Source organism: Ptychodera flava, chromosome 1 (genome assembly GCF_041260155.1).
Source record: "Ptychodera flava strain L36383 chromosome 1, AS_Pfla_20210202, whole genome shotgun sequence".
NCBI classification, from domain to species: domain Eukaryota; kingdom Metazoa; phylum Hemichordata; class Enteropneusta; family Ptychoderidae; genus Ptychodera; species Ptychodera flava.
The window spans coordinates 51,068,822-51,081,116 of NC_091928.1; the positions used below are offsets into that span (position 1 = coordinate 51,068,822).

Sequence of the window (12,295 nt, forward strand, 5' to 3'; positions counted from 1 at the left end):
CGCTTCAATGCTCAGTATATTTCATAAACATGTTCAGAAATTAACCCAGTTAAAAAGTTAAACGTAGCGGCCAAACTTTTGATGAAATGTAAAAATATACTAAGTTATGTACCTTGGCTAAAATAATTTACAAATTAAAAGGATAGTAATGGTAAATCAAGATGCAACTTTTCCTATACTCGAAATTATGTATTGGTGTTACTGTAACCCAAACTAAAGTGTTTTATCAGAAAATTAATTGAATGACTTGCCTACCACAATCAACACTTACTGTGACAACGAATTATAAAATCCTACAGCTGAAAACTTACTTAAACCGAAACTTAAACGCAGCTGCATAAACGCAGTGTAAACGTGATCAAAACGCCTGCCTGATATCAATGATTTTGGAATTTAAATTATTGGTTTGAGATATTTGTCACAAATGACATCACAGCTGGATGTATCAACTCATGCAGTGTACATTATCACCTGTATTGAACTTGACAAAATTCACCCTTAAGGTGTGTGGTATAAGCAATAAACATACTCTCTATACCGACGTCTAAAATACCATTTTCCTGGCGGTATTTTTGAAATGACGTCATTGTTACATAATATCCGGTGATATGTATGTAAATTAGTAATAATATGATAGACCGTTTCATAAGCTTTTGATTGATACCACATACATTGTAGTTGCCTGCAGTACAAGTGCATGCAAAGAGCATTTGGCAGGGCAACCCTACCCCTACCCTTGTTAGATATCGCATTTTGCGGGTTTTCTTGTGTACCTACCCACCTAACTTTAAAAGCCTATAACTTCTAAACGCCCCACTGTCCAGATGGCAAACAAACAGAATTTTACTTCTTACATGATAGGCTTTCAGAAAAACATTGTCTGCAAAATTCCCCAGAGGGGGGGAGGTTTCACCTATACTGGCCCATGGTCTAATATAGATGACATTCTTTTATCTAAGGTAAATATGATAAACCTCTTTTAAAGTTTACTATGACACACACACACACACACACACACACACACACATACATACATACATACACACACACACACATATATATATATATATATATAATATATATATATATATATATATATATATATATATATATAATGTAGAACAAAGCAGGTCAAGACGCACCAACTCAGACAACAAGCTCTTCATTTATAAAATTTGTTACAACGACATTTCGTGGGAGTAATCCCACATTATCAAGGTTAAAACAATCTGAAATAAAATAACAACAACAAACTTAATGTAAAATACACATGCTAAAAAGATTGAATCATACTGAGACTGGAAAACGTGTAAAAGTTAAAATAAAAATTGGCGCCAACATACAAAAATGGCGAGCAGAAAACTGCCCCGCTTTCCTTCGAACCCAGAAGTCGAATGGTCAAAGTATGGGTATTGTTTCAAAACTGCGTCAACGCTTATTTATACTAAAAGACATTTGCATATTAAAGTGTAGGAAAGGTGGCAGTGCAAACCACACAGAAATGACGTACTAAAAATATCCGACTCTAAAGTACACCTCAAACAGGTGAAATTATGAACCGTGGACAATAGCGTACATCCAAGGACACTTATGTTAACAACTGAAATTCTACAATACATCAAACTAGAACAGTTACAGTTACTAAAAATCGTCAAAAAGAAATGAAGAAAGAGCTGTAAAATCTGCTTACACGTCTAGAATTTTTGTGGTGTCTCTCTGTTCAAACCCTGAGGATACATTGTGTTGAGTTGAAATATCCACTTGGACTCTGTACTGTTTCGATATATATATATATATATATATATATATATAATTATATATTATATATATATAATATATATATTATATATATATATATATATATATATATATATATATATATATTTATGGTGTTCCGATTTAACATATCAACATACTCTGAACCTAAACCTAACTACGATTATTCTCTCTCTTTAATTTCTCTAGGACGGATATACTGCTCTCTTTTTTGCTGCGGGAGAAAACACTTCGCTATAGTAAAGTTACTAATGAAACATGAAGCAAAAAGTTACATGAAAAAAATAACGTAAGTTAAGATATATAATGGTCAAGTTAATTAGGTGGAATTCTTTGTTAATTATTTTGTCATTTTTATATGTGATAAAGTTTTAAACTACTGATTCACCTTCTGATTAAATAAACATAAAGATCTTAAAATCATAGTTAAATTGCAGTGTCTGAATTTATGTAGTTGTACATCTTCTCACATTATCTTGCAAACTTCACACAGAATACAATGTTACACTGGGCTGTAGACAAATACTATCCAATCGTGGCTGAAACACTTGTAACGGTGGGGGAAAAAATCGATGAAAGGTTACTACTGTGCAAGAGGTATGTTCTTTTTTTTGCATTACGTAACACTGTACAAAAAAACGTATGTGCTGTCGTAATTTTCTTTGCTGCCTTGTCCAGAACTAACTTCATATAAGCTACAATCAACATCTTTCATAAACATATAAATATATAATATTCATATATGTATGATGTTCATTACACAGGATTGGTTTCTTGGTGCCCGAACGCTTCATTTAATGGCTTTAAAGGAAGATCCACAATATCTTCAACTATGTATCAATCTTGGAGCCAATATCAACATCATGGATGATGTAAAGTTTCCTTACTACCATATAGATACCTCTGTTGTGCGCTTAATAATGTATTTTTACACGTTGGATGAGGACTGCTATAAAATTATTCTGCCCGTCATATATATATATATATATATATATATATATATTATATATATATATATATATATATATATATATATATATATATATATATATATATATATATATATATATATATATATATATATTATATATATGTTTATGCTATCACCCATAAGGTTTATCTGGTATATCATGATGATGCGTACAATATATCAAACTCGCTATCTCCGAGAGTTTTATCATTCGAGACACAAGCATGGAGTTTACCCATTACTAAGCATTTTGTCTTCTTAGCTTAGCAATGCAAGGAGGATATTTTGTTTCCTTCGATGTTACCTCTACGTTTCATTTGATCGAACCTCTACAGAATAATCAACACCTCTTTTTTACGCGGTAAAGAAGAAAAATACAAAGCTTGTGAAAGTACTACTCGAAAATGGTGCAAACTTTGTATCGAATAACGAGGTTAGTTCAATTTAGTATTTATCTTTCACATTGATTGTCCAGCTCTAATTCAGGTATACAGCTGGTGCTTTGTAAGAGAATGCTATCATTACTAAATAAAAAAATAAATACATAGGAAAAATATTACAAAAATAAAGATTGCGGTGCAGACATGGAAGCACGGTCGATTCACTCAGATATTTACAAGTTCGAATTAATGTCTCTAGGAAATTTCAATATTTTTGTAACACCTTAAACATCTACTTTTTAAACCAAAATCACTTTTAAGATGAAAGGCTTACCGTGTTTCCTTAATTGTAGATATGTGAGAAAGAAATGTTCACAAGAAAGCACAGACCTCTGTACGTTGCAGCAGCAAAGTATGAAATATTGAGTTTGTTGATTTCTTGAAGACGTGTGGGGACGGCATTGATGGTATGAATGAGGTAAATGAGTTTCAGGTTTATCATAACTCATTTTACAAAAATTCAAAATAGCAACTATTATATTTTTTACACAGTGACATGCTTTCCAAAACATTATGATGATGATTTTGGTAGAATTTTCAAGACAACTTTGACCATGTTACGTCAGCAATAAAATTCTGAATAGATAAGTAAAAATAAGTTATTTTTGTATAAGGCATATTTTTGAACAGAAGTTTCTAAAATTTACCATTCAGCATAGTTTTAACTTTTACAGCATGGTCTAGCTGTTATTCATGAAGCTGCAGTGAATGATTTTCATAAAGCTGTGGAAATTCTCATAGATGCAGGATCGAACAAAAATATCAGAGATAAGGTCGGTACTACTTTTCATCTGAGAGTTTAAAGTTGCAATATGGATCAGAATTAACAGTTTTAAACGTTTACATTTCGGCGGTGGACCCTTCCCGAAAAATCGGTAGCCATTCCACTTGAAGATTCGACCACTAGCCGGAACGCGGAGGTGACTCTAATTAGAGTAATCAGATTTAATTATCGAATAAATTGCAGTTTTGGTACGTACAGAACTGCGTCCTGTTCCGGGGTACGGCGCAGAATTTGAAACGTCATTTCAAGACTTTGATTATGCACGCATGCGTATTGGGTGTATAATAAAGTTCGCGAAAGTGTGGCGGTGTGTGCACGTGTATGGACATAGAGCGCGCGCAGCGGTAGTGAAGCGATCTGGGCGATCTCTCCTTACCGACTCCACGAAAAAACGGAGGAAAGCAGCAAGAAACGCCGGCAAAATAAACATTTTTGGTCAGATTGATAGATGGAAGAAAGATAAAGAGTGACAAGGGACTAGCACACCACGTTGATGTTGCGAGGTATTTAATCGATTGGTAAGTTGAATCCGGGGTTGAATCATTTTGTGGAGGGACCGTGATTTTTACGTCCTGTTTGAATGTGTCTGAAGCATGTCAGCATGCATGGGAGGTACTACTACAAGCGAGCGATAGCAGCAGTTCTTTAGTCATCGCCGGGGAAAGTTGTGGCCGAGGGAACGACAGCAAGGCTCAGAGGTAGCCACCTTCTGTTCTCCGTAGTGTGTATGATCATCTATTTTTTACATCCATGGTATGATGGAGCTAGAGCAGGCGTTCGGGCGTTACAATGTGATTTTGACTATCACTCAATCAAATGTTGCACATTTCTGGTCTGCAGACCTTGGCTGGCCGAGTATCAGTATAGAGTTGGAAGGGGACTCGAACTCGGTCTGCAGTTAATCGAAGCATGGACAAATTGTGCATAGTGGCGCATGATAATATAACGGTATTTCCATGTGATGATGTGGGCAAAACACAACCTCTATCAATAGTATCATTAGAAGGTGTTGAATGTACGGCAACGCGGTCATGCTTCAGAGACTGAACAGTATTTGAAACTATGTGATGATGAGAAATCTGTGTTTTGTGTTTAATCCGCAAAATACAACATTAAATTTATGTCCCTAGACTACTTTTTTTCCCATTATCATCGAACTAGTGTAGGCAATGCCATCGTTTTCAAAAACACAACTACGTAAGTTATTTACCATCCTTTGTTTGTTTGTCAGGTATATCTCTCCCCTCCAACCTACACAGGCATGGGTACATTGATGCAATGAATTCTATTGAACTTGCAGTATTGTTTCAGTCAGACATCACACGATTACTGTAACAATATTTTACCTTGGCTACTGCCAACAAGAAGGTATTGCAAACATTTTAATGACAGTACAATTTTTTGTCAGGTACTATGCACACCAACATATTGGAGAAGCCCACTGTAGTGCCATTGTGACATCCACTCCAGCACCAAATCTGACAATTGTGAATGAGTCAAAGAGACAACATGAACCTGATCTGTCGGAGATTTCAAATCATGGGTGAGTTAGCGCATAGAAAGATCAATAATATGTCTTGCATGATAATATTTCTGATGTTTGGTGTTGCTATATGGATATCAGATGTGTTACATTTTTGTCAGTTTCAAATATTTGCTAGAATCAGTCTGTGTGCTTCAAAATGATACGTACAGTTTTGTAAGTAATTAATTTTCAACAGAAATCATTTACTCTTCAAATTCAGAGAGAGTACAGTTTCCTATGTGTCAGGAATAGAAGATATAAATAGTGAAACAGAAACAGCCTCTGAAAATGAGGATACATTCAAGCTAGAGTAAGTCATACACTCTTGTTTGTTTGTTAGCGCTAACATTGTGCTGATACCGTTCACAGGACATACTGTACTTATTTCTTTGTCTTGCTTGTGTTGTGATTAATCGACAAAGCACTGTATTTATTGAAGTATTGACGAGATATTCTTAATAGTGTTCAAAAGTCCATTTAGTATAAAACCTCTTGAAGATTCATTGTGTACTTGTGAGGTATTGATAAAATTTTGAATGGTCTCCTGCTTGGTTGCAAGGTGTTATACAGTTGTAGTAAATAATGAATTAAAAGAGTCAGAATGAGTAGATATGGTAGTAAAGGGCCCTTCCCTTTGTTGACAGGGAGGGGTGCACTTTGCCATGTTGGTTGAATTGATTGTCCAATTAGATTGATAAGCAAAGTGATTTTGAAGGCAAATCTTGATCAATGTACACAATTAAGCAACAATTTGTTGTATAAATTACAAAGAATGTATGTCATTATTTTATGTTACTCAACACTGGAACATATTTGTATCTCACACTTTGACAGTAGTCAAGCTAAAAGAATCCGTGTGGAGAAGACCATGTCACAGTCCTTCCTTGATCCATTTGAGTAAGTCAATGTTAAATTCATCTGAGAATTTCTTGGCAATGTGTATAACCTATCTAACCAGGATTTCGATACATACCTTATAGTGAGAAAGGGAAACTAAATTTTTGTTCTTCAGTTTTTTGTGTTGTCCAGTAAAGCTTGTCACAGAGTTTCTCATTCAATCATAACTAATTGCAAAACCACTACAAATTTTCTATTACTGTTTCTTATGTTTGTTACAGATTAAGTATTGATGTCACTTGTGATGAAGTTACATCCTTAGACTCTGCTGATGATACTGATATGGAAGATGATCCTGACTACATGCCACATTTTCGAATCATGCTTGGGTAATGTTTATTTTCAAAGAAATTATGATCAGTACAGATGATGGGAAGGTAGATATGTAGAGTTTAGAAGGATATTCGTATCGTTGAGCACTTCATATATTCTTTGCAAAAGTACAAATGCTCCATCACATTATCAAATGTGACATATTTAGTGATGTTAATTTTGCCAGATGATAGATAGCTCAGATTATTAAGAGTATACACAAAGACACCTCAGTCTTTTGTTTCCAATCTTATTAGCATATGGCAGTTAGCATTTTCCTTTTATTTCTACCCTGCATTAGGCCTGTGAATGTTGATAGTATTCCCCTTGATAGTGAGCTGCTGGACTTAGAAAATAGTGATAACTTAGAGAGACAGGAGGTAGAAGAAAATAGTGATAGCTTAGAGAGACAGGAGGTAGATACTGTTGAGGACACAGATGAAGAAGGCAGTCAGACTTCTTTACCAAGAATAAGCACGGATGAAGACATTGTCAATTTGTTGGATGGAGAATTTTGCCTGGCATTTGTAAATCAGCTTTTGGAATTAGCTAGGGAAAGGCCAAGTTCTCAGTGTAAAGTTGGCAGCTGTAAGAGCACTCCACAAATACGTACATTTTACAGAGGATCAGCTCTGTATCTGAAATGGGTATGTATTGTGTGAAAAGAAAATTGTACTGGAAATGTTCTCTTCATGGATCAGCCAGCTTTCTTTGGCACATGGAAACTTTGTTTACATTTTCATATTTTTAACTTTGACTTGCACAATCAGTGTTTCATCATCCTCTATTAAATCTTGTTATATTTAGAATTGTTATCTTGATATATGTATTGTTAACCTTGCAGGTATGTGAAGAAGGTCATTTGAGCTACTGCTGGTGTTCACAGCCCATACTCAATAGAAGAATGCATAGTGGTGACATCTTAACTGCCAGTGCTATTCTCATGTCAGGAAATAACTTTGGAAAAGTGAAACTGTTGGCAAAGATGCTGAATCTTCGAGTCCTTTCAGCTGATGTTTTCTATCGGATACAGCGCCACTACTTAGTACCATGCATAGATGGATATTGGCTACAACATCAACAAGAGTTCCTCAGTAAATATGAAGGCAAAGATGTAATCTTACTTGGTAAGTACATTTGATGTGTTATACTTCTTTTGCATGTCAATGCATTGTCAAGTGGTAGGGTACCTTTACTGTCTTCCAGCTAAAACGAGGTATAGGTGTGTGCTCATAAGTGATCACATTTCTTGAAATTTTAGCAATATGAAGAAACTGTCAGTTTTTTCATTCTTTGTTCAGCATATTTATGGTGGAAAGATATCTGTGAATCGAACCTTTGGTGGAACAACAAACATATTAAAACAAAATGTGTGAGATTGAATGTATGCAAAGATACTGGTCATAAATGCATGTGCCATTCAACGTCAATACGACATCGATATAATAATTGATTTCTATTTTAATTCAGGTGACGGCAGAATGGACTCCCCAGGGTATTCTGCTCAGTACTGCTCCTATACTTTCATGGAAAACAGCACAAAGGATATCTTATCACTTACAACACTAGATAAGAGATTCACTGAAAAAAGTCAACCAACTTAGAGAAAGCATGTTTTAAACAAGGAATTGAAGAACTTCAGGACAAAGGATTACAGATCTCAGAAGTAGTGACAGATGCCCATCCACAAATTGGAGCTGAGATGAGTGAGTGAGATCACAAATTATTGTATACACTGAATTGCAGAAAAATATGAAAGAAAGCAAAATTGTCATGTGTGTTAATTTGAAAGGCTGTCCTCTAAAATGAAGAACCTCTACATGTATGAAGTAACACTTTATAAATGTAGACATTCAGCTTATTAGGTACATGTAATTCTTTCTTGCAGAGTCTAACTATCCAGAAATGAAGCATTCTCATGACATTTGGCATACTGCTAAAAACCTCACCAAGAAAATTATTAAGGTAAGTTTGGCAGTGGAGCCTTGAGATAAGGCAATTTACAATTTTAAATGAAGTTTTCTATGCCTTAAAAAATAATGCTTGGATCAATTGTAGCAGATGTGTAGTCATGAATGTATGAAAAAAGCATGAGAACAAAACTCACTCATGTAACACCAAATAACATGTCAATGCATGCATTTTTTTCAGGCTGGTCAAGATAGGGAGTGCAGAATGCTGCAAAAGTGGGCTAAGCATATTGCCAACCACTTTTGGTACTGTTGTCAGAAGGCCACCAGTGAAATAGAATTTCGGGTGAGCTTTGCATTATAACAGGCTACTACCTGAGAGATTTCAAACTGGATTAGTTTCATATCAAATAAATACATTTAGACATTTTCATGTATTTTCATAGCCTGGTAAAAACCCAGCCACTACTCATGTTCGTTTGTGTACACATATTATTTCAAAGTCTTTCTCAGTTGCTGTTGACGTCATATCTTTTACTTGTTTTTCAAATTAGATTAAAAAGGAGTAAGTCTGCATGGAGATGATGAATTACATGTACCTGATAGCTTGTTTCAGTTATGACTCTGCGTTCAGATATTCTGAGTGTTATTTAAAGCAGCAGGAGCTGAAATACAAGTAATCCATGATGTGAAAATTTAGCACCAGAATTTTTTGTGATTTCATTGAAAAATTATTTATGAAAATACCATTAGAATGAATTCTCAAATGCTGTTTGGGAATGCGTTGCATTACTGATGCATTCTGAAATGGCAAATACTTGTGTTTACGTAGATATTGTTTGCACCAAAACACTTTAAAGTTTGTGTATTAGTACAGTAGATGTACATGTAACCTTGTCTATTTCGGATCACAGGGAATGTGGGGTGGTGTTCTGCACCACGTCATCAACGAACACGAGTGGATAGTTTCAATTGGTTCAACTGGATCTAACCATTGTCACCATGGCCCTTTGGCAGAGAATGCTGATGAGGAGAAGGAATGGTTAAAAAAGAACAGTAAAGCCCACTCAGTTCTGCGAAACATCATCTTTGATAGACGTTTCCTGAAGAAGATTCCATTTTATTTGAATGCAAGGTAGGAACATTATATAGATGATAAATATTAGTGTTTACCATGACCTATTAAACACCAACCCAGTATTACCTGGTCATGAAGGCAATTGCACCCCACTTTTACCCCGAGGGGCCGTGTGTTACCAGAAACACATCGCTATTCCCCAAGGCCATAGGCTGAGGGGTATTGCAATGTGTTTCTAGTAACACATAGCCACGAGGGTAATAAACGGGCACTATAGCCCGAATGAAGACTGGGTAACAGGCGTTTTATAACACACCACACGCTCATGTTGTACTATGTTGTAGTGTATAATGTGTTTTGATATTTTGCACTGCAACAATCCATTGTGACAAGTTTACTGGGCGATGTTTCCACAGCGCTTACAGTTGTACATGGTGCCACTTTCTTTCAAAAAATATTGTAAGCATACCTAGCAACATCCTTGGTTGCACTTAAATCTTTTCTGTCAGTGAGCTGTTAAAGTTCCTACGCTGTTGGAATGTTGTGGAAAATCCATTAACCGAGAGGTTTGTCACACATCCCGGACACACATCACATTCTAGTCGCCTGCCATTGTTGCAAAGCTGCAGACAACACTATCATGTGACTGGCCCAAATTTAGTCAAAACTATTTCCCCAGGGAAATAGGTTTTCAAAAATAATCCTCTGACGTCACTTTTGTAGATTCAGCAGGAATTAGACATCTATTTCTCGCCACGTGACATATCTGGCAAATGGCGACACGGAATGAGAACGTGGCGAGTTATAAAAGTTTTAAAACCAACTCATGCTTCAACATTGAAGTCCAATCCTTTACCAGCAAACCTATGTGAATGTCATCCCCAAAAATTTAAATTTGTTGCCTCAGTCTTCCAAATATAGTGAAATTTTACATTTTTTATTTTTGCAAATAAAGAAAAAATTGATGTTTTATTCACTAACTCTATATCCATCAGTCAGTGACTTTCACAAAGGATTGCAGCTTCCATCCATGCCATGAGAATTTTAAACAATTAGAAAGCCATGCTGTTGTAGAAAGTTGCTGTGTCATGTTACAATAGGCAACTTGAGCTGTTGATTTTAGGGGAAGGGGGAGATGAGAGGAGAAGAGGTGTACCATGATGTGAAAGAACTGAGAGAGATGTATCTTGTTTCCAAAGTGTGATATCTCAATTCCTAATGAGCTCTGTAATGTTTTCTGTTATGTGTATTCTCTAGAATTGGTGTTGCTGTGTCTGCTGCACCAATACCACATCATTGATGTGTGTCTGCTTACACATGAATACAGCAATACCACACGAATAGTACTGATATTTTTCTCTGTATTCATTTGTTTGTAATGAACATATCATCATTCAGAATCTTTTTTGTATATGAAGTCTACTCTTCTGTCACTTGGCAGGGAAACTGGTGAATTAGAAAATTTTCAGCAGCAAATACTTCAGTATGCTAGTAAGAGGTTTGCCTATACACCGCCGGTTTATAGAGCAAGAAATCGTCTCGCAGCAATTGATCATAACATTCACTACAGCAGAAACATTAACAAGAATAGGCATGGTGAGATCATGTAAGTTAAACTCAATATATTTTGTTTCAGCCAAGCAAAAACCTACAGTTATGTAAAAAAAAGACTACAAGTACATGATTGTATAGAGTCATGTCAGAACTCTGTGATATATATGGCAGGAACAACAATGTATATTGCCAGCCAAATGAACAGTTTCACACATTGTGATGTTACAGTACAAGGAGATACATGTACAGCAAATGAATGTGTAGCTCTATCTTAAATCCATTACTATGTTAATTAAACATTAAGAAATTGCAAGGCACAAACTTTGTTTTGAAAAAATCATCAAATAGGTAAATGTTTTTTTTGTTTTTTTTAGGTATAAAAGAATCTACAACAAGAAAAGTGGGCGATGGATAGCTTCTCCACTGAAGGTAGAGAAGACTTATCCCCACATCAGAGAACTCAAAAAAGGTGTCATTCAAATGAGACTAGCTGATGAGGTTGGAATGTATAGACCAATGGTACTTGAAGACTCCGACCCAAGGAGGATCTCTGCAAACTTAGCTCCTGTAATACCACCACCAGTATCAACTTTGGTGCAAGAGCAAATTGCTCGCAGATCGTGAGAACACTAACAAGCATTGAAACTAAATAGCTCTGCACAGTTTGTATTGTATTCCTTCTAGAAATTCCACCATCATCATCTTATGGATGCTGGAGTCAACTGGTACAATACAGTGACTGTGTAGCAAACAAATACAGGATTTAAAAGTTTCATGTTTTGTAACATTTGAACTCATTAAATGGTATATATGTGAGCCTTTGATTCTCAGTGTGACAGTTTACATCTTGATCTGTGCAAAGACAAATGACAGAGACCAGCTGTCTATAAAGTTACAACATTTTTGAAAGTCAAGTCTTCCGGTGATGTCACACCATCTGATATGCCTCCTTGTAACAATATCTTGAAAAAGTTGCCATGAGATGTAGTTTTTGTGGACATTTTTTCAAACTTAGTCCTAATTTTGCTCAATTCAGTGTTACCTGAAAT

General features: G+C 35.6%; 1 protein-coding gene across 4 annotated transcripts; it reads left to right on the forward strand.

The window, feature by feature from the left end:
• Positions 1 to 4,314: 4,314 nt before the first annotated feature.
• LOC139140520 (uncharacterized) lies at positions 4,315 to 12,062 on the forward strand. Of its 4 annotated transcripts, XM_070709851.1 has the most exons (11): positions 4,315 to 4,488; positions 5,379 to 5,513; positions 6,330 to 6,392; positions 6,614 to 6,721; positions 7,549 to 7,831; positions 8,175 to 8,410; positions 8,593 to 8,669; positions 8,856 to 8,960; positions 9,529 to 9,749; positions 11,134 to 11,298; positions 11,621 to 12,062. In XM_070709851.1, the coding sequence occupies exons 6-11, from the start codon at positions 8,407 to 8,409 to the stop codon at positions 11,868 to 11,870; spliced, it is 822 nt and encodes a 273-aa protein (XP_070565952.1). In that variant the 5' UTR covers positions 4,315 to 4,488; positions 5,379 to 5,513; positions 6,330 to 6,392; positions 6,614 to 6,721; positions 7,549 to 7,831; positions 8,175 to 8,406; the 3' UTR covers positions 11,871 to 12,062. The 4 variants fall into 4 exon arrangements, with proteins under 4 accessions (XP_070565952.1, XP_070565968.1, XP_070565962.1 ...); XM_070709867.1 differs by lacking the exon at positions 8,593 to 8,669; XM_070709861.1 differs by lacking the exons at positions 4,315 to 4,488; positions 7,549 to 7,831; positions 8,175 to 8,410; ... (3 more) ...; positions 11,134 to 11,298; positions 11,621 to 12,062 and adding exons at positions 5,716 to 5,805; positions 7,006 to 7,529 and having other exon boundaries at positions 4,495 to 5,513.
• Positions 12,063 to 12,295: the final 233 nt, after the last annotated feature.